At 45.8% G+C, this 26,823-nt stretch overlaps 1 protein-coding gene across 2 annotated transcripts in view; it reads left to right on the top strand.

Annotated features, from left to right (window-relative positions):
- Nucleotides 1-26,823, top strand: part of sptbn5 (spectrin, beta, non-erythrocytic 5) — a 275,567-nt gene that overhangs the window by 44,924 nt on the left and 203,820 nt on the right. For both annotated transcript variants that reach the window (XM_072569378.1, XM_072569377.1), the window contains 8 exons: nt 2,860-2,950; nt 10,390-10,505; nt 10,857-11,069; nt 15,440-15,592; nt 15,965-16,095; nt 20,497-20,748; nt 22,065-22,352; nt 24,894-25,128. In XM_072569378.1, the coding sequence (XP_072425479.1) occupies nt 2,860-2,950; nt 10,390-10,505; nt 10,857-11,069; nt 15,440-15,592; nt 15,965-16,095; nt 20,497-20,748; nt 22,065-22,352; nt 24,894-25,128 (1,479 nt within the window). The remainder of the gene's footprint in view (nt 1-2,859; nt 2,951-10,389; nt 10,506-10,856; nt 11,070-15,439; nt 15,593-15,964; nt 16,096-20,496; nt 20,749-22,064; nt 22,353-24,893; nt 25,129-26,823) is intronic.

The raw sequence follows: 26,823 nt of genomic DNA, 5'->3' as shown, positions 1-26,823 counted from the left end.
AAAAATGTATTACTGGATATGTTAAGAAACAAAGATTATGTATGAATGTGAGATGAAGGAATAAAGAAAGAAGCCAACAAAAACAAAACAGGATGTAAGCAAAGGTTACTATCTAAGATTGTTGAACTCCAAGCTGTAAAGTGCATCACAAGATGAGATGCTATTCCTTGAACTTCCTTCAAGTGTAGCAGGATAGAGAGGTCAGGCTGGGAGAATTGGAATGCTGAACAGTGGAATGCTGGGTCATGCTCAGTCACTGAACAAAGATGTTCCCCAAAGGGATCACCTAGTCTATATTTGGTCTCCCCATTATGGAGGAGACCACTTCATGAACAGTGAATATGGTCGATTATATTGAAAGAAGGACAAGTAAATCTCTGTTTCACTTGAAATGAAGGTGAGGGGTCTCAGACCCGTGAGAAGGAGGCAGGCAAACGTAGCATCTCCTGTGCTTGAGCATTCTTCTCTGCTCACACTCCCTTGCCTCCCTCCCAGAGGCATGCTTGGATTCTCCCTTGGCCTCTGCTTCCACATCACCAGTGTCCATATTCAACAGATTATCCTCTCTCATCACCTGCCTCAGGGTGATGTCATCTTTTTAAAATCTTTTTAAAGTATTCATTTATGGGTGTCGCTGGCTGGGCCAGCATTTATTGCCTGTCCCTAGTTGCCCTTGAGAAGATGGTGGTGAGCTGCCTTCTTGAACCGCTGCAGTCTACCTGCATAGGTTGCCCCACAATGCCATTAGGGAGGGAGTTCCAGGATTTTGACCCAGCGACAGTGAAGAAGCGCAGATATATTTCCAAGTCAGGATGGTGAGAGGCTTGGAGGGGAAGTTGAAGGTGGCGGTATTCCCATGTGTCTACTGCCCTTGTCCTTCTCGATGGAAGTGTTCGTGGGTTTGGAAGGTGCTGTCTGAGGATCTTTCCTGACTTTCTGCAGTACATCTTTTAGAAAGTACACAGTGTTGCTACTGACCGTCTGTGGTGGAGGGAGCGGATGCTTGTGGATGTGGTACCATTCAAGTGAGCTGCTTTGTCCTGGATGGTGTCAAACATCTTGAGTGTTGTTGGAGCTGCACCCATCCAGACAAGTGGAGAGTATTCCATCTCACTCCTGACTTGGGCCTTGTAGATGGTGGACAGGCTTTGGGGAGTCAGGAGATGGGATACCTGTTGCAGTATTACTAGCCTCTGACCTGCACTTGTAGCCACTGCATTTATGGTGAGTCTAATTGAGTTTTTGGCCAATGATAACCCCCCAAGATGTTGATAATGGAGGAATTCAGTGACGGTAAACACATCATCAAACATATCTTCCCCTTTCAGCATTTGGAGACCCAGTTTCTCTGTGATAACATGGTCCATTCCTGAGACCCCTTTCTACCTCTTCCCATCTATCCCGCATCATTCATGCAAGCAGTTGCAACATGATCAAAGTCAACAAGGTTTAATTAAAGGGAAGTCCTGCTGGCAAATTTTATTAAAGTATTTTCAGGACGTACTGAGGAGAATAAGTAAAGAGGAATAAGTAGACATAGTATATCTGGATTTTGAAAAGGCATTGATAAGATACCACACGAATCGTTAATACACACAAGAGGGCTCAAGGAGTTGAACGATATATTAACATGAATAGAGTGTTGGTTAGTTGACAGGAATTAATGAATAGGTTTAAATGAGGCATTTTTAAGTTGGTGGGCTGGAACAACTACAATGCCACAGGATTAGTGCTCATACTCAGTCATTTGTAATATGAATGACTTAGACGAAGATGAGTGTATCTGTTTTTGACACTGTGTAGTCAGGGGGAATACAGTCTGTGATGCTGTACAAAAATACAGATTAAAACAGTGGGCAGAGGAGGTGAGTGGACAATAAGGTGGCAGGTTAGACTCTGGCTGGAAGATTAGAACAGCAGAATATTATTTAAACGGTACAACCTTTGTAAATGTTGATATTCAGAGGGAGTCTGGTATATTCGTACAAGGAACACAGAACATTATTTTGTATGTATGAGGAAAATGATATGTATTGTAAGGAGTTTAGAATAAAGAAGTCTTGCTGCAGTGGTATAGGGATTATGTGAGACTACTCCAAGAGTAGTGCATGCAGTTTTAGTGTCCAGGTCGAATAAAAGCTATCCTTGTATTCGAGCTGATATAGCAAAGGTTCACCAGATTGGTCCCTGGGGTGAGAGAGTTATCCTTTGCTGGGAGTCTGAGCGAATTGGGTCAGTATTCTCCAGAAAAATAGGGGATGACCTCAATGAAAGGAACTGACATAGTAAACACTGAGAAGTTGTTTCCCCTGACTGGGGAGGTTAGAAGACAGGAACAGGTTAACACGGCAACACCTCAGGTCTGAGGTGGGGAAGCATATCTTCACGCAGAGTGTTGTGAAGCTTTGGAATTCTTACCTGTGAGGAGACATTCCATCCTTGAATAAATTTAAAGCTGAGGTAGACAGAGCTTTTACTCTTGTGAAGTCAGTCTGAATGTCAAGGTGTCAAGGAAGTTGAGTTCAAACTGAAGATGAACCTTGATCAAATTGAATGGCACAGATGGCTCAGTACGCCAATGAGATTACTCTTCTACTTCTTATCCTCCTGCCTGCCCTGGGAATTTGATGGGAACAGTGTAGAGAGAGCTTTACCTTGGAGTTTTAGGGCCATCAAACTGTACCCTAATGCCTTTCAGCTGTTGCTCCACTAGGACGCCAAACAAGAGCTTGATCATTGACAGCAAATTGGCTGTATAATTGGTTTCAGCTCATGGTATTTGTTTAAGCAGCAGCCCTTTGAGCAGATGTGATGAAGTGAACTTGGAGATTTGAAAGATGTGGTGTGTCTTATTTACAGGCAGAGAACCAGGAGAGTAAAGAGACTGAGAGCTGCTCATCTGATGAAGAAACAATAGGAGTGCAGACTTCACCGAGACAACGTCATCAAGGTGAGAAAGGACGAGTGACAGCAGAGTATGGTGCAGTGTGTATTAGTGTCGCAGTCTGGTGTGTATTAGCAATGCAGTCCGATGAGTTATTGTGTCACAGTTCGATGTGATGTGCAGTAGTGTCCCAGTGCAACATGGTATGTACTAGTGTCCCAGTGCGACATGGTATGTACTAGTGTCCCAGCTCGACATGGTATGTACTAGTGTCCCAGTGCGACATGGTGTGTACTAGTGTCCCAGTGCGACATGGTTTTGGTAGTGTATCAGTGCGACGCGGTGTGTAATAGTGCCCAAATGTGACATGGTGTGCAATAGTGTCCCAGTGTGATGCAATGTGTAATAGTGTCCCAGTGCAACGTAACTGTGTCCTAGTGTCCCAGTGCGACGCGGTGTGTAATAGTGACCCAGTGCGACGCGATGTGTACTAGTGTCCCAGTGTAACGCAATGTGTACTAGTGACCCAGTGCAACACTATGTGTAATAGTGTCCCAATGTGACATGGAGTGTACTAGTGTCCCATTGCGACACGGTATGTAATAGTGTCCCAGTACAAAGCGATGTGTAATAGTGTCCCAGTGCAATGTGGTGTGTAATAGTGTCCTAGTGCAATGTGGGGTGTAATTGTGTCCCAGTACAACATGGTGTGTAATAGCGACCCAGTGCGATGCGGTGTGAAATAGTATCCCATTGCGACGTGGTGTGTAATAGTGACCCAGTGCGACATGGTGTGTACTGGGGTCGCATTGCAATGCAGTGTGTATTAGTGTCCCAGTGCGACATGGTGTGTAATAGTGACCCTGCGACGCTGTGTGTATTAGTGTCCCATTGCGATGCAGTATGTACTAGTGTCCCAGTGCAACACAGTGTGTAGTGTCCCAGTACGACATGGTTTGTAATAGTAACCTAGTGCGACGCGATGTGTACTAGTGTCTCAGTGCGATGCGAAGTGTACTAGTGTACCAGTGCAACACAGTGTGTACAGTGTCCAATTACAACATGGTGTGTAATAGTGTTCCAGTGCGACACAGTGTGTAATAGTGTCCCAATATGGCATGGTGTGTAATAATGTCCCAGTGCGACATGGTGTGTAATAGTGTCCTAGTGTGACGCTGTGTGTACTAGTGTCCCATTGTGATGCAATATGTACAGTGTCCCAGTGCAATGCAGTGTGTACAGTGTCCCAGTATGACATGGTGTGTAACAGTGACCCAGTGCGATGCGATGTGCACTAGTGTCCCAGTGCAACATGGTGTCTAATAGTGACCCAGTGTGATACAGTGTGTAATAGTGACCCAGTGCGACGTGAAGTGTACTAGTGTCCCTGTGCAACGCAGTGTGTACTAGTGTCCCAGTGCGACATGATGTGTAATAGTGACCCAGTGCGACGTGGTGTGTAATAGTGTCCCAATTCGATGCAGTATGTACTAGTGTCCCAGTGCAATGCAGTGTGTACTAGTGTCCCAGTACAACATGGTGTGTAATAGTGTCCCCGTACGAAGCGATGTGTAATAGTGTCCCAGAGCGACGTGGTGTGTTAATAGTGTCCTAGTGCGACATGGTTTGTAATAGTATCCAAGTGCAATGTGGTGTGTAATAGTGTCCCAGTGTGACACAGTGTGTAATAGTGTCCCAGTGCGACGCTGTGTATACTAGTGTCCCATTGCGATGCAGTATGTACTAGTTTCCCAGTGCAATGCAGTGTGTACAGTGTCCCAGTACGACATGGTTTGTAATAGTAACCTAGTGCGACGCGATGTGTACTAGTGTCCCAGTGCCACACAGTGTGCACAGTGCCCCAGTACGACATGGTTTGTAATAGTAACCTAGTGCGACGCGATGTGTACTAGTGTCCCAGTGCAACACAGTGTGTACAGTGTCCAATTACAACATGGTGTGTAATAGTGTTCGAGTGCGACACAGTGTGTAATAGTGTCCCAATGTGGCATGGTGTGTAATAATGTCCCAGGGCGACATGGTGTATAATAGTGTCCTAGTGTGACGCAATGTGTACTAGTGTCCCAGTGCAACACAGTGTGTACAGTGTCCAAATACAACATGGTGCGTAATAGTGTTCCAGTGCGACACAGTGTATAATAGTGTCCCAATGTGGCATGGTGTGTAATAATGTCCCAGGGCGACATGGTGTGTAATAGTGTCCCAGTGCAACGCTGTGTGTACTAGTGTCCCATTGCAATGCAGTATGTACTAGTGTCCCAGTGCAATGTAGTGTGTACTAGTGTCCCAGTGCAACACGGTGTGTAAAGTGTCCCAGTGCGACATAGTGTGTAATAGTGACCTAGTGCGACGCGGTGTGTAATAGTCACCCAGTGTGACGCGATGTGTACTAGTGTCCCAGTGCAATGCGGTGTGTACTTGTGTCCCAGTGCGACATGGTGTGTAATAGTAACCCAGTGCGACGAGAAGTGTACTAGTGTCCCAGTGCAATACAGTGTGGAATAGTGACCTAGTGTGATGCGGTGTGTAATAGTGTCCCAGTGTGACGCAGTGTGTAATAGTGACCCAGTGCAACGTGGTGTATACTAGTGTCCCAGTACGACATGGTGTGTAATAGTGACCCAGTGCGATTCAGTGTGTAATAGTGACCCAGTGCGACACGAAGTGTACCAGTGTCCCAGTGCAATGCGGTGTGTACTAGTGTCCCAGTGCGACATGGTGTGTAATAGTGACCCAGTGCGATGCAGTGTGTAATAGTGACCCAGTGCGACGCGAATTGTACTGGTGTCCCAGTGCAACACAGTGTGTAATAGTGACCTAGTGCGATGCGGTGTGTAATAGTGACCTAGTGCGATGCGGTGTGTAATAGTGTCCCAGTGCAACGCGATGTGTACTAGTGACCCAGTGCAACGCGATGTGTACTAGTGTCCCAGTGTAACGCAGTGTGCACTAGTGTCCCAGTGCGACATGATGTGTAATAGTGACCCTGCGACGTGGTGTGAAATAGTGTCCCAATTCGATGCAGTATGTACTAGTGTCCCAGTGCAATGCAGTGTGTACTAGTGTCCCAGTACGACATGGTGTGTAATAGTGTCCCAGTATGAAGTGATGTGTAATAGTGTCCCAGTGCGACTTGGTGTGTTAATAGTGTCCTAGTGCGACATGGTGTATAACAGTGTCCAAGTGCAACGTGGTGTGTAATAGTGTCACAGTGCGACACAATGTGTAATAGTGTCCCAATGTGGCGTGGTGTGTAATAATGTCCCAGTGTGACATGGTGTGTAATAGTGTCCCAGTGTGACGCTGTGTGTACTAGTGTCCCATTGCAATGCAGTATGTACTAGTGTTCCCAGTGCAACACAGTGTGCACTAGTGTCCCAGTGCAACATGGTGTGTAATAGTGACCTAGTGCGCTGCGGTGTGTAATAGTGTCCCAGTGCGATGCGGTGTGTAATAGTGTCCCAGTGTGATGCAGTATGTAATAGTGAACCCAGTGCAACGCGATGTGTACTAATGACCCAGTGCAACGCAGTGTGTACTAGTGTCCCAGTGCGACATGATGTATAATAGTGACCCAGTGCGACGTGGTGTATACTAGTGTCCCAGTGTGACATGGTGTGTAATAGTGACCCAGTGCGACGTGGTGTGTAATAGTGTCCCAATTCGACGCAGTGTGTACTAGTGTTCCAGTGCGACACAGTGTGTTCAGTGTCCTTGTACAGCATGGTGTGTAATAGTGATCTAGTGTGATGTGGTGTGTAATAGTGTCCTAGTGTGACGCGGTGTGTAATAGTGTCCCAGTGTGATGTGGTGTGTAATAGTGTCCCAGTTCAACGCAGTATGCAATAGTGACCCAGTGCGACACAGTATGTACTAGTGTCCCAACTGGATGCTGAATATAGTAGTGTCCCAGTGCAATGCAGTGTGTACTAATGTCCCAGTGCAACACAGTGTGTACAGTGTCCGAATACAACATGGTGTGTAATAGTGACCTAGTGCAACGCGATGTGTAATAGTGCCCCAGTTTGACGCAGTATGTACTAGTGTCTCAGTGCAATACAGTGTGTACTGGTGTCCCAGTGCGATGCAGTGTGTACAGTGTCCCAGTACGACATGGTGTGTAATAGTGACCCAGTGCGACATGGTGTGTAATAGTGTCCCAGTGTGACATGGTGTGTAATAGTGTCCCAGTTCAACACAGTATGTACCAGTGTCCCAGTGCAATGCAGTGTGAACTAGTGTCCCAGTGTTACACAGTGTGTACAGTGTCCCAGTACGACATGGTGTGTAATAGTGACCCAGTGCGACGTGGTGTGTGATAGTGTCCCAGTGCGACGCGGTGTGCTGTGTTCCAGTGTGATGCGGTATGTACTAGTGTCCCAGTGCAACGCGGTGTGTACTAGTGTCCAGGTGCGACTGATGTGTAATAATGTCCTGGTTCGATGCAGTATGTCATAGTGTCCCAGTGCGACATGGTATGTAATAGTGTCCCAATGCAACGCGGTGTGTTATCGTGCCCCAGTGTGACACAGTGTGTAGTTTTGTCCCAGTGTGATACAGTGAGTAATAGTGTCCCAATACGATGCAGTATGTACTAGTGTCCCTGTGTGACACGCTCTGTAATAGTGTCCCACTGTGATGCGGTGTGTAATAGTGTCCCAGTGTGACACGATGTGTAGTTTTGTCCCAGTGCGACGTGGTGTGCACTAGTGTTACAGTGCAACGTAATATGTACTAGTGTCGCAATGCAACACAGTGTGTAGTTTTGTCCCAGTGCAATGTGGTGTGTACTAGTGTCGCTGTGTGATGCGGTGTGTAACAGTGTCCCAGTACGATGCAATGTGTACTAGAATCCCAGTGAGACACGGTGTGTAGTAGTGTCCCAGTGTGACATGGTGTGTAATAGTGTCCCTTTGTGACATAGTGTGTAATACTGTCCCATTGCGACGCAGTGTGTAATATTGTCCCAGTACGAAGCGATGCTTAATAGTGTCCCAGTACGAAGTGATGCATAATAGTGTCCCAGTGCGACGTGGTGTGTAATAGTGTCCCAGTGCAACGTGGTGTGTAATAGTGCTCTAGCGTGATGTGGTCTGTAATAGTGTCCCAGTGCGATGCGGTGTGTAATTTTTTCCCATTGCGACTTGGTGTGTAATAGTATCCCTTTGTGACATGGTGTGTAGTAGTGTCCAAGTGCAACGTGGTGTGTAATAGTGTCCCTGTGCGATGCAGTGTGTACTAGTGTCCCATTGCGATGTGGTGTGTGATAGTGTTCCAGTGCAACGCGGTGTGTAATAGTGATCTAGTGTGATGCGATGTGTACTTGTGTCCCAGTGCAACGCAGTGTGTACTTGTGTCCCAGTGCCATGCAGTGTGTAATAGTGTCCTAGTGTGGCACGGTGTGTAATAGTGACCCAGTGAGACATGGTGTGTACTAGTGTCCCAGTGCGACATGTTGTGTAATAGTGTCCCAGGGCGATGCAGTGTGTAATAGTGTCCCATTGCGACGTCGTATATTCTAGTGTCCCAGTGTGACACGGTGTGTAATAGTGTTGCAGTGCGACGCGGTCTGTAATAGTGTCCCAGTGCAATGTGGTCTGTAACAGTGTCCCAGTGTGACGCGGTGTGTAATTTTATCCCATTGCAATGTGGTGTGCAATAGTGTCCCTTTGTGACGTGATGTGTAATAGTGTCCCATTGCGACGCGATATGTAATAGTGTCCCAGTACGAAGCAATGTGTAATAGTGTCCCAGTGCGACGTGGTGTGTAATAATGTCCCAATGCGGCGTGGTGTGTAATAATGTCCCAGTGCGATGCTGTGTGTACTAGTGTCCCATTGCGTCGTGGTGTGTAATAGTGTCCCAGTGCGATGCAGTGTGTAATAGTGTCCTAGTCTGACGCGTGTGTAATAGTGACCCAGTGTAAAATGGTGTGTAATAGTGACCCAGTGAGACACGGTGTGTACTAGTGTCCCAGTATGACATGGTGTGTACTAGTGTCCCATTGCGATGTGGTGTGTATAGTGTCCCAGTGCGACATGGTGTGTAATTGTGACCCAGTGCAACATGGTGTGTACTAGTGTCCCAGTGCAACGCAGTGTGTACTAGTGTCCCAGTGCAACATGGTGTGTAATAGTGGCCCAGTGCGATGCGGTGTGTACTAGTGTCCCAGTGCGATGCAGTGTGTAATGGTGTCCTAGTGTGACGCGGTGTGTAATAGTGATCCAGTGAGACACGGTGTGTACTAGTGTCCCAGTGAGACACGGTGTGTACTAGTGTCCCAGTGAGACACGGTGTGTAATAGTGACCCAGTACGACGCGGTATGTACTTTTGTCCCAGTGTGATGCAGTGTGTAATAGTGTCCCAATGCGACGCAGTGTGTACTATTGTCCCTGTGTGACACGGTGTGTACTAATGTCCCAGTGTGACGTGTGTGTAATAGTGTCCCAGTGTGACATGGTGTGTAGTTTTGTCCCAGTGCGACGTGGTGTGTACTAGTGTCACAGTGCAATGTGATGTGTACTAGTATCGCAGTGCGACGCGGTATGTGATAGTGTCCGAGTGTGATGCAATGTGTACTAGTACCCCAGTGCGACATGGTGTGTAATAGTGTCCCAGTGCGACACGGTGTGTAATTTTGTCCCAGTGCGACGCGGTGTGTGATAGTGTCCCAGTGCAACATGGTGTGTAATAGTGTCCTAGTGTGGCGCGGTCTGTAATAGTGTCCCATTGCGATGTGGTGTGTAATAGTGTCCCAGTGCAATGCAGTGTGTAATTTTGTCCCATTGTGACATAGCGTGTAATAGTGTCCCAGTGTGAAATGGCGTGTAATTTTGTCCCAGTGCGCTGTGTTGTGTAATAGTCTGTATGTGCGATGCAGTGTGTAATAGTGCCCCAGTGTGACACGGTGTGTAATAGTGTCCCAGTGCGACACGGTGTGTAATAGTGCCCCAGTGCGACGTGTTGTATAATGGTGGCCCAGTGCGACGTGGTGTGTAATAGTGCCCCATTGTGACGCGGTGTGTAATAGTGCCCCAGTGCGACGTGTTGTATAATGGTGGCCCAGTGCGACGTGGTGTGTAATAGTGTCCCAGTGCGACACGGTGTGTAATAGTGCCCCAGTGCGACGTGTTGTATAATGGTGGCCCAGTGCGACGTGGTGTGTAATAGTGCCCCATTGTGACGCGGTGTGTAATTTTGTCCCAGTGCGACACGTTGTGTAATAGTCTCTATGTGCAACGCAGTATGTAATAGTGTCCCAGTATGACGCATTGTGTAATTTTGTCCCAGTGCGACACGTTGTGTAATAGTCTCTATGTGCGACGCGTTGTGTAATAGTGTCCCAGTGCAACACAGTGTATAATAGTGTCCCAGTGCGATATGGTGTGTAATAGTGTCTCAGTGCGCTGCGGTGTGTAATAGTGTCTCAGTGCGATGCGGTGTGTATTCCTGTGCAGTAACACAGTGTGATTTGTGCTCACAGCCAGGACTGAGAAGAACAGCCCGAAGGTTAATCTCCTGGAAAGTCGGACAGCCCAAGAGCACAGGCAGCCAGTGGGCAAACGGGGCAAGATATCCCTCCCAGTCAGTGAGCCATCGGTGAGGAAATCATTGCACACTCTTCACAGCACACACAATACTGTCCAGCTCTCCCTCTCTCCCTCACTCCCTTCTTCCTCCATGCTTTCTCTCCCTGCTCTGCTCGTTCTTCTCTTGCTTCCCTCTTCCTCACTTCCTTCCACGCTTCAGAGAGAGTGTCTTTAGTTCATTGTGGGGTAGATGGGCAGAGGTTCTCAGAGGGAGACAGTAGCTTGTTCATGTGGATGAGAATGAGGGGATTATTGGAATCCAGGCAGTGTCAATGTAAAAGTTTACATCGCGGGGAAAAGGGAAGCTGCCAAGTTCCAGAATTTATACTGATGGGTGTATTTTGTTTTTGTTGGCCGTCAGGTGGAGAGTGAGACCACCGTTGACCATCCCCAGGCAGACAGTCCAAGCCGGAGGGTCAATAAACCACGGAGAAGCCGGTCCATGCGCCATGGGACAACTGAGATCCAGTACTCCTCACCCAGCCGTCCTGACGAGGACTTCAACAGAGCAACAATCGAGGACAGCCAGAGAGACATCAACTCCTCGTACTCTGACCTCTGCCAGCAGGCCAAGGTACATTAACCCCTGGAATCATAGAATCCCTGCAGTGCTGTAAGAGGCGATCCGGCCCCATCGAGTCTACAACGACTCTCCGAACAGCTTCCAACCCAAACCCAGCTTCCCCACCCCCATCTCGACTCTATCCCCGTAACCCCACATTTACAATGCCAATCCACCTAAACTTGCAGATCCCTGGACACTACGGGACAATTTCCCACGGCCAATCCAGCTAACCTGCACATCGGTAGTAACCCTTCCTCATGTACTTGGTTACATCGCTTTCTGTTTCGTATGATATGCAGATCCTCTGTACAGCCAGCAGGTCCCAGACCAAGGAAACACAGAATAGGCTGGAGAAATTCAGCAGTTCTGGCAGCATCTGTGAAGAGAGAAACAGGGTCAACGTTTCAAGTCCAGTATGACTCTTCCTTAGAACTCAATGAAGGATCCATTCCCTCTTTTTCTCATGAACACATTAAAGCAAACACATTTATTTGTAGCCCCCTTTCAGTTCTGAAGAAGTCATACTGGGCTGAAATGAGAACTGATTTCTCCAGTATTCTCTGTGTTTGTTTCACAATCCCAGCGTCAGCAGTATTGTACTTTATGATGCATGTTTTGCGCTGGTTATCCCAGAACAGCTGAATGAAGTACAATCATAGAATAGAATAGAATTCCTACAGTGTGGAAACAGGCCATTTGGCCCAACAAGTCCACACCAAATCTCCAAACAGTATCCCACCCAGACCCATTCCCATACCTTATGACTCTGCATTTCCCCTGACTAATGCACCTAACCTACACATCCCTGAACATTTTAGGGCAACTTAGCATGGCCAATCCACCCTAACCTGCACATCTTTAGATTGAGGGAGGAAACCCACGCGGATATGGGGAGAATGTGCAAACTCCACACAGACAGTCGCCCGAGGCTGGATTCAAACCCGGGTTTGTGGTGCTGTGAGGCAGCAGTGCTAACCACTGAGCCACCGTGCCATTCTACCAGGTCAGTTCCCCAGTTCAAATGTAAGTGGGTCAAAGACTCTCTCCTAGAAGACTGGGATGATCCCAGTCAGTTAGTAACACTGAAGAAATATTCCTGTGGTCCCCAGTTCTGCTCAGTATTTGTCTGTCACTCACCTGGAAAGCGGTGTTCTATCCATCTGCTCTGGACCTGGCTGTCAGAGCCGAGTGATAATTTAATCTTTGATTCTCCATTCCTCTTGCAATGTCATGCTCGCTCCCCATACCCCTGTCGCTGGTGCTGAGTTCTGTATCAGGGCTATGTTTGCCCCGTTTTCCTTGCTTCCCACTCCAACAGAATTCCCACAGCCTGTCGAGTCTTCCTTTTGCCCCATGAATTATTCCTAGATGTTAGTTGGACGTCAGAGGGGTCTGTGAGGACAGCTCTGACTTTCACGAGTGGAACCCAAGCAATTAACTATTCGCATAAAACTACTACCATTCCCTCCACCCCCCTCCCAGCCAATTCTGCTAGTGGTGTCAGAGAGCTGTGTGTGAGTACCTGATTGGGCAAACATAGGGTGCAGGTAGGAACAGGCAAGTTTTAATCAATAATGACCAAAACTCCCCAGTGCTGGAGTTTCCCTCCTTTCATGTCTGGGTCTGTTGTACACACATTAGTAAAGATTAATTAGTCTGATTAGTGAGTGACTACATTATTATTGTATAATGTATTACACCTCACTGGAAATCAAGCCCCATTATTCTCCGAAAAGCTAAAGATTTTAAAAGGTGTACAAGGATTCCCCAATACCACCTGTAAATTCCCCGTGTCTTTTAGATCCAGACTGATAGCCTCTATTCCTGACGAAGGGACTTTGCCCAAAACGTTGATTTTCCTGCTCCCCGGATGCTGCCTGACCTGCTGTGCTTTTCCAGCATCACTCTAATCTAGGCTCTGGTTTCCAGCATCTGCAGTCCTTGGTTTTACCTGATAGAAACGATGGACCAGGTTTCTGGTGCTTAACAAAAATGATTAATTGTTACAAGTACTTAGACTCTAGCTCCAAGACCTTGTTCTTTCTTCTTTGATAAAAATCATACAACACCAGGTTGTAGTTCAACAGGTTTATTCGGAAGCAGTAGCTTTCGGAAACACTGCTCCTTGACAACCACCTGATGAAAGTCATGATTTGGACAGCCGGTGTTGGACTGCAGTGAACAAAATTAAAAATCATACAATACCAGGTTATAGTCCAACAGGTTTATTTGAAAGCACTAGCTGTCAGAGCGCTGCTCCTTCATCAGGTGAATGAGAAGCAGCGCTTCGAAAGCTAGTGCTTCCAAATAAACCTGTTGAACTATAAACTGGTGTTGTGTGATTTTTAATTTGTCCACCTCAGTCCAACACTGGCTCCTCCACACTATTTCCTCATTGGGCAATTCCTGTATTCTTACATTCTTGCCCTATGCCAGAGACAGCTGGACCCTACTACACCAACTGGGGGAGCTATTAACCAAGGTAAAAAGGTTTGCTGCATCTGTTAAACTGCATGGACCTACACAGGGAGGAGGATGTGAGGGAGAAACCAGAAACCTAGAAACTGCAGCTAGAGTCTTTGTGCCTGCACTGTGGCCTGTTATTCGTCTGGTGTCATTACTACCTTAACTGTGTAACTATCTCAAGACCTAGAATCCCACCAAGGGGGTTTGACGATATCAGTTCAGAAAATAAATTGGAGAAATGTAAATCAGCAAAGTTAACCAGGTTGTCAGATTGTCATAAAGCTCCCACAGTTCATGGTAGGGCCCTGGGGAGTGTTGTCACCCAGGAGACCTAGGAGGTTCCGCTGTAGTTCCTTGAAACTGGCATCACAGTTAGACAGGTGGTGAAGAAGGTGTTTGGTACGTGTGCCTTCGTCGGTAAGAGCACTGAGTGCAGGAGTTGGGATGTCATGTTACAGCTGTACAAGACACTGGTGAAGCCACATTTGGAAAACTGCATGCAATTCTGGTCTGCCAGCTTTAGGAAAAATATTATTAAACTGCAAAAGAGCTTTGCAAGGATGTTACCGAGCTTGGAGAGTTTGAGTTACAAGGAGAGGCTGGATAGGTTGGGACTATTTTCCCTGGAATGTAGGACGTTGAGGGGTGACCTTCTGAAGGTTTATAAAATCATGAGGGGCATGGATAATAAATAGCCAAGGACTTTTTCCCCAGGGTAGGGGAGTCCACAACCAGAGAGCAGAGATTTAAGGTGAAAGGGGAAAGATTTAAAAGAGATCTGAGGAGCAACATTTTCACACAGAGTGTGGTGTGTGTATAGAATGAGCTGCAGAGGAAGTGGTAGAGACAATTACAACATTCAAACAGGTAAATGGATAGGAAACCTTTAGAGAGATATGGGAGACGTGTGGGCAAATGGGATTAGTTCAGTTTAGGAAACTTGGTTGGCATGGACAAGTTGGGCCAAAGGGCCTGTCTCCATGCTGTATGACTATGACATTGGTTCACTCATGGTCTATAGAGAAGACCATGCCGTCCTCACCTTATGGAAGTTATTATAGCACCTGAGCGTTGCAGTGTATGCCCAGGATCATATACAGGGCTCCAGTAACAGATAATGATAGTGCATTGTGATAGGTTAGTTAATTCACTGGGAGATGAGCTAATGCTGAAGATGATGGTGCTGTAATGCGATGGAGAGAATCAATGTGGCAGATGATTAGTTTAGAAAGATAAAGTAGGCCGGCATGATTGGCTATGCTAATGTTATCCGATAAGTGTGGGACCAATGAATTATATAAATTGGAGGTGAACAAAGAAATTGTGGGGAACCAGTAAAGACATTTTGCTGGCTCTCACAGCTTTGATTTTGCAAGATTAAAGTTTAATTTCGTGAAGGATTTTCTGCGTCGCCTGGTAATTTTTTTTTATAGAACATTAAGTGATTCTTCCACAACAACCTGAACTACTTTTGATTCCAGGTCTGTCACCATTCTTGGTTTAATCTGAACTACCACCTTAGATGTGGACAATGCAAAGCCAATGACCTGTCAATAAGCTTATAGAAACTGACAGTGCTGCGGGAACAGAATCAGTTTGAATAATTTTTCCAATAAAAGGGACTGCCCTATATCAAACAGGCCTGCTTCAGAAAGAACTAATACCAACACTAAAGAGTAGCTTGACCTTTCTCTGGAGAAGTTGGTCCTTTCAGTTCACGTTTCCACATTGCACACTGCCTGAAAACCCCTCTACAGTCAGTACTTGTTTGGCTTGACAATTCATTCTGTTGTCACTATATGATGCTCTCCAAGTATTGCAAGCCCCTAATTAAAAAGTTACTTCTTTGTGCATCCCAGGACGGTGTTTTCTCTGAGTCACATCCCTCTCCCTGTTGTCCTACCCCACTGTAGGATAGACGGAAAGCTCTGCAGGAAATGATCCAGCTCTATCAGTTCTATAACACCTGCAATGACTTTGACTCCTGGATGAAGGACAAGGAGAATGGTTTCAAAACATTTGAACCCAAGTCGGATAATGTTGAAGTCATGCAAAGGAAATACGAGGTTTGTTAATCCTGTACTGAGTGCTGAATCTCTGTTGCCTGCCTCCCGATGAACCCTTGTACATCTTACACTGTGTCTCCATACCTGTGTGTCTCTGGCTGTCTCTTGAAGCCCCATACGTATCACCCAGCATCTCCAAATGTAATCTCTTTTGTGCATGTCTCTCTCTCTCTCTCTCTCTCTCTATCTGTAACCCCCTGTATATCTCACCCAGCACCTCCTTACCTAATCTGTGTCGTCTCTCTCTCTCTCCTTAATAACACTCCCAAATTTCTCCAGATTTCAGTCTTTGTCTCCATATATTATTCTTCTGCTGGACTGAATGGTTGCTGTCAAGCTAATACCACTGACTGGGATGCTTTCGTATTTCAGAACTTCTTGACAGAGTTGGCTGCTGGGAAAGGCCGGCTGGATGAGATTAACCAACTGGTGGATGAGTTTATTAAAAACCGACATAGCAAGGAACAAGAAATCAGAGCAAAGCAGCGTGAGATGCATACTAGGTAAAATCTCGTTCAGTGGGTACCTCACTTCTCCACCAGGTGGTGCTCTTACTCTGTAGGACGGACAGCAGTAATCAAGTCTGTATGGTTTAGCATTGGATGCGGGCTTCACTGGTTGCAATGTTGAAGGGCTCACATTATTGCAATGGCTGAGGTTTTTGATCCAGAAGGTACAACAGATTTCCACAAACTGCAAGAAGGCAGGAGGACTGGTACATCTGCGTTCAGCACAAGAGGCAAATAAGATTAGCATCAAGTCCTGAGCTTACAAAGGGTGATCGGCACCTAGTGAGATTCAGAGGGTACCATAGAAATGATACAGCACAGAAGGGGGCCATTCAAGTTTATGCCCTTTTTAAATGGTGATGCTGGAAATGCAGTACACCAATTGGAGACAAAGTTGTGTTTTGTCACAGACTTGTTACATCCCATTGTGTCTGCACTGGCTTTCTGAGCATTTTAACTTAGTACCAATACCCTACCTATTCCCAATTACCCCGTGCATTGTTTCAGTTTAAATAATCATCCAATTCTCTCTTGAATGCCTCAGTTGAACCTGCTTCCAGGCAAATCCTATCAACTCCTTGTATGATAAAGTATTTTCTTTCCTTGTATTTGCTTCTTTTGCAAAACACTGTGCCCTTTCATTCTCGATCCATTTATGAATGGAAGCAGTGTTGCCATATACTCCGTCCAGGCCCCTCATAGAAACATAGAAAATAGGTGCAGGAGTAGGTCATTTGGCCTTTTGGGCCCTTTGAGCCTGCACCTTCAATATAATCATGGCTGACCATTGCACTCTCAGTGTCCTATTCCCACTTTCTTTCCATACTTCTTGATCCCTTTAGCCTTACGGCCAGCTCCCTCTTGAATATTTCTAATGAACTGGCTCCAACAGTTTCCTGTGACAGAGAATTCCACAGGTTCACAACTCTCTTGAGTGGAGAAATTCTTCCTCATCTCAATCCTGAACGGTTTACCCCTTATTCTTAGATTGCGACCCCTAGTTCTGGACTTCCTCAACATCGGGAACATTCTTCCTGCATCTAGCCTGTCCAGTTGCATCAGAATTCTACATGTTTCTATGAGATTTCCCCCCTCCCTCATTCTTCTAAATTCTAGTAAATACAAGCCCAGTTGATCTGGTTTTTCCTTATATATCAGCCTTTCCATCCTGGGAATCAGTGTGGTGAACCTTTGCTGGACTCCCTTCCTCAGACCAGGAAACCAAAACTGCACACAATACTCAAGTGTGGCCTTACCGAGGCCCTGTATAACTGCAGCAAGACATCCTTACTGCGATACTTAAATCCTTTCGCTATGAAGGACAGCACGCTATTAGCTTTCCTCACTGCCTGCTGCACCTGCATCCAACCTTCAGAGACTGTTCCACCACGATACCCAGGTCTCATTGCATCTCACCTTTTCCTAAATTCCTAAATAATCTGTCTTCCTGTTTTTTGCAGCCAAAATAGATAACTTCACATTTATCCACGTTATATTGCATTTGCCAAGTATTTGCCCACTCAGCCAGCCTGTCCAAGTCACCCTGCAGCCTCTTAACATCCTCCTCACAGCACACACTGCCACCCAGCTTAGTGTCATCTGCAAATTTGGAGATATTGCATTCAATTCCTTCGTCCAAATCGTTAATGTATATTGTGAACATCTAGGGTCCCAGCACTGAGCCCTGTGGCACCCACTCATCACTGCCTGCCATTTATTCCAACTCTCTGCTTCCTGTCTGCCAATCGGTTCCCTATCCATGTGAATGCATTACCTCATATAACATGAGCTTTAAACTTTCCTTACTAATCCCTTATGTGAAACCTTGTCAAAAGCCTTTTGGAAGTCCAGGTACACAACATCTCCTGATTCACCCTTGTCCACTTTACTGGTCACATCCTCAAAGATTCCAGATTTGTCAAGCATGATTTCCCTTTACTGATTCTGTCACAGCTTTCCAAATGCTCAGTTATTGCATTCTTAATAATTGACTCCAGCATTTTCCCCACCACCAATGTCAGGCTAATTCCCCATTTCCTCTCTCCCTCCTTTTTTATAGAGTGGAGTTACGTTAGCTACCCTCCAGTCCATTGAAACTCTTCCAGAGTCTACAAAATGATGGAAAATGATCAATAAAGCATCCGTTATTTCTAGGGCCACTTCCTTAAGTACTTGGGATGCAGAGCGTCAAGCCATGAGGATCTACCAGGTTTTAATCCCATCAGTTTTCCTAAAAGCATTTCCTGACTAATAAGGATTTTGTTCAGTTCCTTCTTCATGTTTGACCTCTATCCCCCAGCATTTCCTGAAGATTATTTATACCCTCCTTAGTGAAAACATATCCAAAGTATTTGTTTAACTGGTCTGCCATCTCTTTGTTGTCCATTATGAATTCACCTGATTTTGAGAAATTCTATCAAATCTCCTCTTAATTTCCTGCTCTTCACTGAAAACAGTCCCAACTTCTGCAATCAATCCTCAGAGCTATAGTGTTTCACCCCTGCGACCATTCTTGAAGATCTCTTCTGCACTGTCTCCAATGCATTAACATCCTTTCTATAGTTTTGTGTCCAGAACTATGCACAATTCTCCAGTTAAGTTCAAACCAGTACATTATGTAAATTCTTCTGCCATTGTATGCTATGTCCCTATTAACGAAGTCTAGAATACTATATGCTTGTCAAGAGAAATATACTGACAGAAAAGTTAGTCACATGAAGCCAAAGGATACAGTAATGGGGCAAGTTAAGAATTTTCATTTGGTCCCACATGGCAATCTCTTCAGTAATTTAATCTCTTCTTTACTCTCACCCTGTCACTGATTTTTCCTTTCCCTTTTTTGCCTGATGTCCTTCGATCAAAACCCACTACATTTATAACACTTCCCATCTTTCATTGAGAGGTCACTGACCTGAAGTAGTAATGGGCTGAATTGCCTCCTTTTGCACTGGAACAAACTTAACTCTGTTATCCTCTTCACAGGAGCTGCCAGTCTTTCTGAGTATCTCCACAACCCCTCTGCCTTTGTTTTGGATTCTTGACATCCACAGCATTCAGATTTTGTATTAGTCTGGCACGAGTTGCGCTCAAGAAATCCAAGCTGCCTCTCCTCTATTAACTCCTGCTTGTCCCACCAACTCTCAATTTTCTGCCAAATAAATCTTTCTAAAAGCTTCCCCACCTCCTTTTACTGCTTCATCCTGCTCTCTTCTCCTTCATTGTCCATGGAGAGCTGTGGGTCTGCTTGTCTTTCTGTTCCTCTTTTCAGGTAACTATCCACAAAGCATCTCCTCTTTGACCGTGGCTCAGTGCTGCATCATATCAGACTTCCAGACTTTGAAGTCAATTCACAAGGGAAAGATTCCTGCCCCACCCCTGCAATTTGATTAAATTAACTTAAATGTGTCTGCCTGACCCTCATAACCCTTGTGTGCAGACCAGAACACTATCACTTCAGCTTTGATCATTCTGGTGAAGAGTCACCGGACTCAAAACATTAACTCTGTCTCTCTCTCTCTCTCTCTCTCACTCCACAGATGCTGCCAAACCAGCTGAGTCTTCCCAGCAATTTCTGTTTTTGTTTCAGCCTCAGCTTTGTTTGATAAACCAACCAGATCACTGTGAGAAGGATTGGTGACCCTCTGAGGGCAGGAGTTTCTCATCTCCACCTTAAACCTTAATTATAAACTAGTTCTAGAATCTCCGATCAGAACAGATATCCTCTCAACGTCTACCTCTTTATTCCTTCATGGGATGTGAGTGTCACTGGCAATTAGTGCATGCCCCTAATTGCCCTCAAACTGAGTAGTTTGCCCAGAGGGCAGATAAGAGTCAACCACATTGCTGTGAGTCTAGAGTAACCTGTAGGCTAAACCAGGAAAAGATGGTAGTAAAGTAGGTAACTATGAAGAAAGATAGGATAGACTGGTTTGTCTTCACTGGAATGCAGGAGGCTGAGGGGTGACCTGATCGAAGTTTATAACATGGTGAACGGCTTGGAATGAGCGGGAAGTATGAGGCTTTTTCCCAGGGTGGAGATGTCAAGTACTGGGGGCTACAGGTTCAAGGTGCGAGGGGGCAATGTTTAAAAGAGATGTGTGAGGCAAGTGTTTCACACAAAGGGTAATGAGTACTTGGAGCGTGTTGCCGGTGGAGGGGGTGAAAGCAGACACAATAGCAGCATTAAGGAGCTTCTGGACAAATACAGGAATAGGAAGGGAATATATGGATACGTATCCTGTCAGTGAAGACAATTTTGATGTAGAAGGGGAAGATGTAGCAGCTCAGGCTTGGAGAGCCAAAGGGCCTTTCATGTGCTTCAATGTTCTTTGTTCTTTGAGGTCGAATGTTCAAGGCTGGAACTTGGTTTCAAAGTTTGCATGCTTTATTTTGTAGGTGGGCACATATGTTGGTGCTGAAAGAGGAGAAGGGGAGGGAGCTGATCGGCACAGCGGACGTCAAGTCGTTTCTCCAGAAATGCCAAGACACGACAGCCCTGCTCCAGGAGAAGCTGACCCTGCTCCCCGACACTGAGATCAGCAACAGCAAAAAGACTGTGGATGAAGAGAGGCGTAAGCACGTTGTATCAGAGCGGGAGATCCAAGCACTGGAAACTCGAATCGAATACCTGACCAAAATGGCTCGCTCGTATGTACATCTTCATGAGGATTATTAGGCCCTTATTGATATTGTGCATTGTTTTCTGTCTCTGCAGCTTCTATTTGCATTCATCAAAGAGAGGGAGCTTCCTTTGCAGAATCCACCACTTAGAATTACAAGCAATCAACATCAAATGATGCATATACATTAAGCTCCTTCTGCACTGCCCCAATCAAACTCTACCAGGAGGGGTACTGTACAGGATTAGATACAGACTAAAGCCCCATTTTACACTGTTCCCAAACAAGTGCTCCCAGGATAGGGACAGCATGGGGTTAGATACAGAGTAAAGCCGCCTCTACCACGTCCTCATCAAACTCTCCCAGGTCAGGGTTAGATTCACTCTCAACCCCTCTCTTTTCTGTCCCCATGAAACACTCCCAGGACAGGGACAGCATGAGGTTAAGATACAGAGCAAAGCTCTCTCCACACTGTCCCAATCAAACTCTCCTAGGGCAAGATTAGCATCATTTCAATGCAGAGTGAAGCTTACTGACTTTCCATTTTGACATCAAACACTCCCAGGTTGAGTAGAATGCAGCATTAGACAGATATCATTCAGTGTTAAATACCAGAAGCAGAATCAATCTCTGTGTGTTTTGCTATTTTAATCTCACCTCCCCATGTCTGACTATATCGCTCTCGTCCTCTCTCTCATCTGTTTACCACCTTAACCATTTAGAGTGTGCGTCAGTGCTCTCGCTGTTCACCTTCTTGACTATTGTCTGGCTGAGAAAGCTCTGCGTGTGACCTCCCTTCTGACTTGCGTTTATGTCTGCTGGGGTTTGAATCCTCTCGCAGTGAAATCTGATCTCAGTTTTCCTCATTATGGTGGTTTCTGCAGGGTCCAACCTGCGGTCTCAAACTGAGCGCACTTGGCACCTTCCTACCTCCTGTTCCACCGTATTGTCTGTAATGATCGCAGTTTGCTGCAAAGGATATTTGCCCGTCTGCCATCATACAAACTCCAAAAACTACCATGAGCAGCAAACGTAAGCGAGTGGTATTGAGACTCAAGCAGAAAGTTGAAGTATATCAATGATGTGAGAATGGAGACAGGCACAGTCAGATAATTAATGGCTTTAACAAGTGCATTGCTGTTTTTAGGTAGATTTTTCAAGGGATTTCGATGTCGTGAAGATTTGGTCAGGGTTTACAGTGGTTATGCGTTCCTCTTGATTATCCAGAATATTCGAGTAGCTGGCACACTAATAGAATGTTTGCTGTGTATCACTGCCACACGCTCTGTGAAGATATCTGTGGGCTGACAGTGTTGTGCTCTCCTGTGTCTGATGATGTTACAGGATTAAGGACACAAATCCTGCAGAGAGTGCAGCGATCATGGAGCAGGTTCATGAGATGGAGGTCCTGCTGCACAGGGTGAAGGGTCAGGCCTCGCGGAGAAGGCAGCTCTTGTCGGACGCTTACAACCAGCAGCTGTACAGCCAGGAGAGCAAGGAGCTTCTCCTGTGGGCTGGGAACATGAAGGACAAGCTGAACAGCAAGGAGATGGGATTCGATGTGGGCTCTGCTGAAAACCTTCTGAAGGAACACAATGATCTGCTGCTGGAGATCAACGCACATAAAATCAGGTAAGACAAGACCCAGAGAAGAGTCATTCCTCTTACTGTTAGCACCTGGTACCACCAAGGGGCAAAGAAAGGTTCATACACGGTTATATAAATAGAGGTTGTTGTTGAATGTCCACTTCCTCTCCAGCTCCATCCCTCAGCAAGACAGCCTGCTAGATCTCCAACTCCCCAGTACCCTCGTCCATGTGGCTGTGTTTATTATAAACAACTTAATTCGTTGTCATAGAGTCATACCCGCATGGAAACAGACCCGTCAGTCTGAATCGTCCACGCCGACTAAATATCCCAATCTGACCTAGTCCCATTTGCCAGCATTTGGCCCATGTCCCTCTAAACCCTTCCTATTCATATACCCATCCAGATGCCTTTTAAATGTTATAATTGTACCAGCCTCTGGCAGCTCATTCCATGCACACACCACCCTTTGCTTGAAAATGTTACCCCTCACGTCCTTTTTAAGTCTTTCTCCTCTCACCTTAAGTCCTTATGCCCTTGAGGTTTGGACTCCTCTACCCTGCAAAAAAGACCCTATCCATGCCCCTCATGATTTTATAAAGCTCTACAAGGTTAGCCCTCAGCCTCTAATCCACTAGAGGCTGGGGGCCCAGTCTATTCAGCCTCTCTCTTTAGCTTAAACCCTCCAGTCTCGGTATCATTTTAGTAAATCTTTTCTGCACCCTCTCACGTTTAACAACATTCTTCCTAGAGAAAAGCGAGCCGAATTCTTCAGCTTCAAGGAATTGCTATGGGTGCTCCATTTGCCTCTACCCCACCCTGAAATACATCTGCCTTGAGCTCACTAAAACAACAAGCTTTCACAGGCACAGGTAGAGAATTCCAAGGATTTACCAAGCCCTGAGTGAAGAAAGTACCAATTAAAAATTTGTCTAACTCCTCCTTAAATTTACTCACTGTCCCAGCATCCACCGCACCTTCCACAGATTCACAACCCTTTGGGAGAAATGGTTTCTCCTCAACTCTGTTTTAAATTTGCTCCCCCTTATTCTAAAACCATGACCTCTCATCCTAGAATGCCCCACAAGAGGAAGCATCCACTCCATGTCTATTTCATTGCCTTTTGTTCTTGCGTTGTGTCCCTTGGTACTAGGATGCCCCACCTCCAGCCCCAACCTGGAGAAACAGATTTTCAACATCCATCCACCGATCTCTGTGGAGACTGTTGTAAGTTTCAGTGGGATCACTTCACAGTATTCTCAACTGCAGAGAATACGGGCTCAGTCTGTTCAATCTCGCTTGGTATAACACAGTCCTACCATCCCTGGGAGGTCGTTCATTTGGATCGAAAAAAATGGGAAGGCAACTTATTATCTTACTGGGGAAAGACTTTGGGATGCTCCGGTGCTGAGGGATCTAGGTGTACTTGTTCCTGAGTTACAGAAAACTAGCCTGCAGTTAGAGCAGATAATAAAGAAAGGGAATGGAATATTGGCTCTTAGAGCTAAAGGAATAGAATATAAAGGTAAGGAAGTATTATAACTATACAAGGCATTGGTGAGAGTATTGTGCACAGTTTTGGACCCCTTATTTGAGGAAAGATGGAGGCAGTTCAGAGGAGGTTGACTCGATTGATCCCAGAGATGAGGGCTTTGTTGTATAAAGGGAGATTGAATAGTTTTGGCCTATACTCTCTGCTATTTAGAAAAATGAGGGGAGGTCAGATTGAGGTATTTGGGATGATAAAAGGTATGGATAAAGTAGATGTAGAGCAGATGTGGGGCATTCTAGGACGAGAGGTCATAGTCTTAGGATAAGGGGGAGCAAATTTAAAACAGAGTTGAGGAGAAACCACTTCTCCGAAAGGGTTGTGAATCTGTCGAATCCGCTACCCCAAGTATAGTGGACGCTGGGACAGTGAGTAAATTTAAGGAGGAGTTAGACAAATTTTTAATTGGTAACGTGTGAAGGGATATGGAAAGGAGGCAGGACAATGGGGGTGAGGAAAATCTCAGCCATGATTGAATGGCAGAGCTGACTCGAAGGGCTGAGTGGCCTAATTCTGCTCCTATATCTTAGGAAGTTATGAATCAGTCTCCATTGTATTCCCTTTATGAGTAATGTATCCAGGCAAGGAGACTGGAATTACACACGGTAACTCCAGGTACAGCCTAACCAAGCTTCTATTCAATTGAAGAAAGGCACTTTGCTCCTGTACATAAATCTCCTTGCAAGAGAAAAGGACTGACATACCATTTGCCTTCCGAATTGCTGATTGCAACTTCACATTAACCTCCAGTGAATTATGAAATCCCTTTGGACTTCAACACATCTCAATCTTAATTAATATCTTCTATTTATTGAGCCAAAGTTTGGGAAAAGGGAATGTTCTGGTAGATCCTTCAGTGTCAATGTCTGGTTTTAAGTAAAGCTCAGGAGATCAGAGGATCAGGCGGTTTACCTGGTTGGTAGGAAGGTGTTGGCATTGAGGTGTGATACTGGGGACAGGGAAGTGAAGCTGGTGGCTAAACTGATCGTAGAGAGTGCCAACTTAGAGTTCAAACGCATCTCTCTGTTTTATGAAAGGTTTGAGAAGTTGCACGAGCTGGGAGATCGGGTGATGAAGGGGAACTGTGTGGGTGAGGTCCCTCGCACGATGCAGAAAGTGATGGAGGTGCAGTCAGAGCTGGAGGCTGCATGGAAGGAGCGGAACGTAAGGCTGCAGGAAGGGCTGGAGCTGCAGCAGTTCAACCGGGAGGCGGATCGCATCGAAGCGACTCTGGCTGGTCACGAAGCCTTCCTGAAGATCAACGATCTCGGGGTAATGTGCACTGTCCTGGGGGTGGGCAGGGAGAAGTCAGCCAAGTGGAAGACATCAACCATGATCTTATTGACTGGTGGAGAAAAGTCAAAGGGCTTCATTTCTCTCTACTTCTCTGTTCATAGTAGACTTCCTGGGTTAGCATACGATATCCACTCGTAAACATGGAGATCTGAGAACTTAATCCCACATTGCTGATAAATGTGAATGTTTGTGGATTGGTGAAATGAATTAAAAGTTGCTGCTTTGTAAAAACCCAAACAGCAAATGGATGTCCTCCAGACGAAGGAGGAATACTATCCTACCTGATCTGAGGTGCCATGTGACTTGATTTGATTTTCAATGGGTTCAGGCAGCAAGGGATGGATAGTAGGTTAACATCTGCAAAAGGAATCGAGCTGGACTCCAACAAGGTTGAAATCTCTTAGCCCAATTATAAATAAACTGAACGCGGTGCCTAAAGCAGACTGATAACTCCTATTTGTAGTAATGCAGAGGAATGATACAGTAGGGTAAGGAAACATAGTTCTGCCAGTACGGTCACATCCCCTTCCCTCACCCCTTTCCCTTCTTTCCCTTTGCCCCATCCCTTCGCCTCCTCCTCTAACTTCACCTTGCTCCTCCCTTCGCCCCCCTCTTCCCTCATTTTCCCTCACGTCTTCCCTTCTTCTCTTTACTCCCTCCCCTTGCCCCACCTCCCCTCACCCCATCTTCCCCCTCCAGAGAATGTGGTTCTGGACTGATGACCTCCCCTGACCGTTTCGCCCTCCCGAATGGGCCTTGTGCCTCTTCCCTTCGCCACCTCAACAACCCGACCCGCTCTGAAAGTTTGTTTCCAGTCGGGGGGGGGGGGGTCATGTGACATCGAGGTGCTGAGGGCAAGTTCTCACCAAATGGTGGTGAGAGTGAGACCTTGAGCTGATGTTGAGATGAGAATCTCAAAACGGTGGCGTTACCCAGAAGCATGCAGCTGGTTAAGCAACAGTCTAGGACAGCACCCCCCGAGTACTCACAGGCCTCAATACATCACAAACAAAAGATAGACTTTGAACAGTAACTTCCACAGTGTCTTTCAAAATCTCAGGAGGACCAGAATTGCTTCACACCCAATGAGATACCTGTGATTTGCGTTATGGACCAGACCCTTCCCCTCACCACCCCCCTCCCAAAAAGGAGATAGCCTAGACTCTACCTTTCATGTTTTTTAAAAGGCAGGTGTAAGGTGCTGTGTTCTGAATATGCTTCAATTGATTCACCACGAAGCTTTAATCGAGATACACTTTATTCTTACAACACACTTACTGTACAACAAAAAAAATGACATAACTTTACGGAAATACTTAAGAAGATTATGTATTATTTGACCATTAATCATCAACTGTTCTAGTATAGGCAGCATCTTCTAAACACACCCTTGGCAAAGGCAGTTTAACAACACAGTATTTATTCTCATGTGCTGTCTTTTTCTAGTCCGATAACTGAGAAACGCTGAGATAAACCATTGATTTTTAAGAGGAAGCCTCTCTGTCTAAGACTTCACTCCAGCAGCAGAGAACTCGACCTTTTCAGCTCCAACAGCCCAACAACAACCACCAGTTACTGAGAGTAAAGCTAAAATCCTTTTGAATCTTTACCCTGCCCACTGATGATTCTTTTGTCCCACAAAAACAGACACCCAGAGAGAACTCAAAGCTG

Source organism: Chiloscyllium punctatum, chromosome 4 (genome assembly GCF_047496795.1).
Source record: "Chiloscyllium punctatum isolate Juve2018m chromosome 4, sChiPun1.3, whole genome shotgun sequence".
Lineage (NCBI taxonomy): Eukaryota > Metazoa > Chordata > Chondrichthyes > Orectolobiformes > Hemiscylliidae > Chiloscyllium > Chiloscyllium punctatum.
Note: the sequence above shows the minus strand (reverse complement) of the source record. Positions and strands in the feature narration are given on the sequence as shown.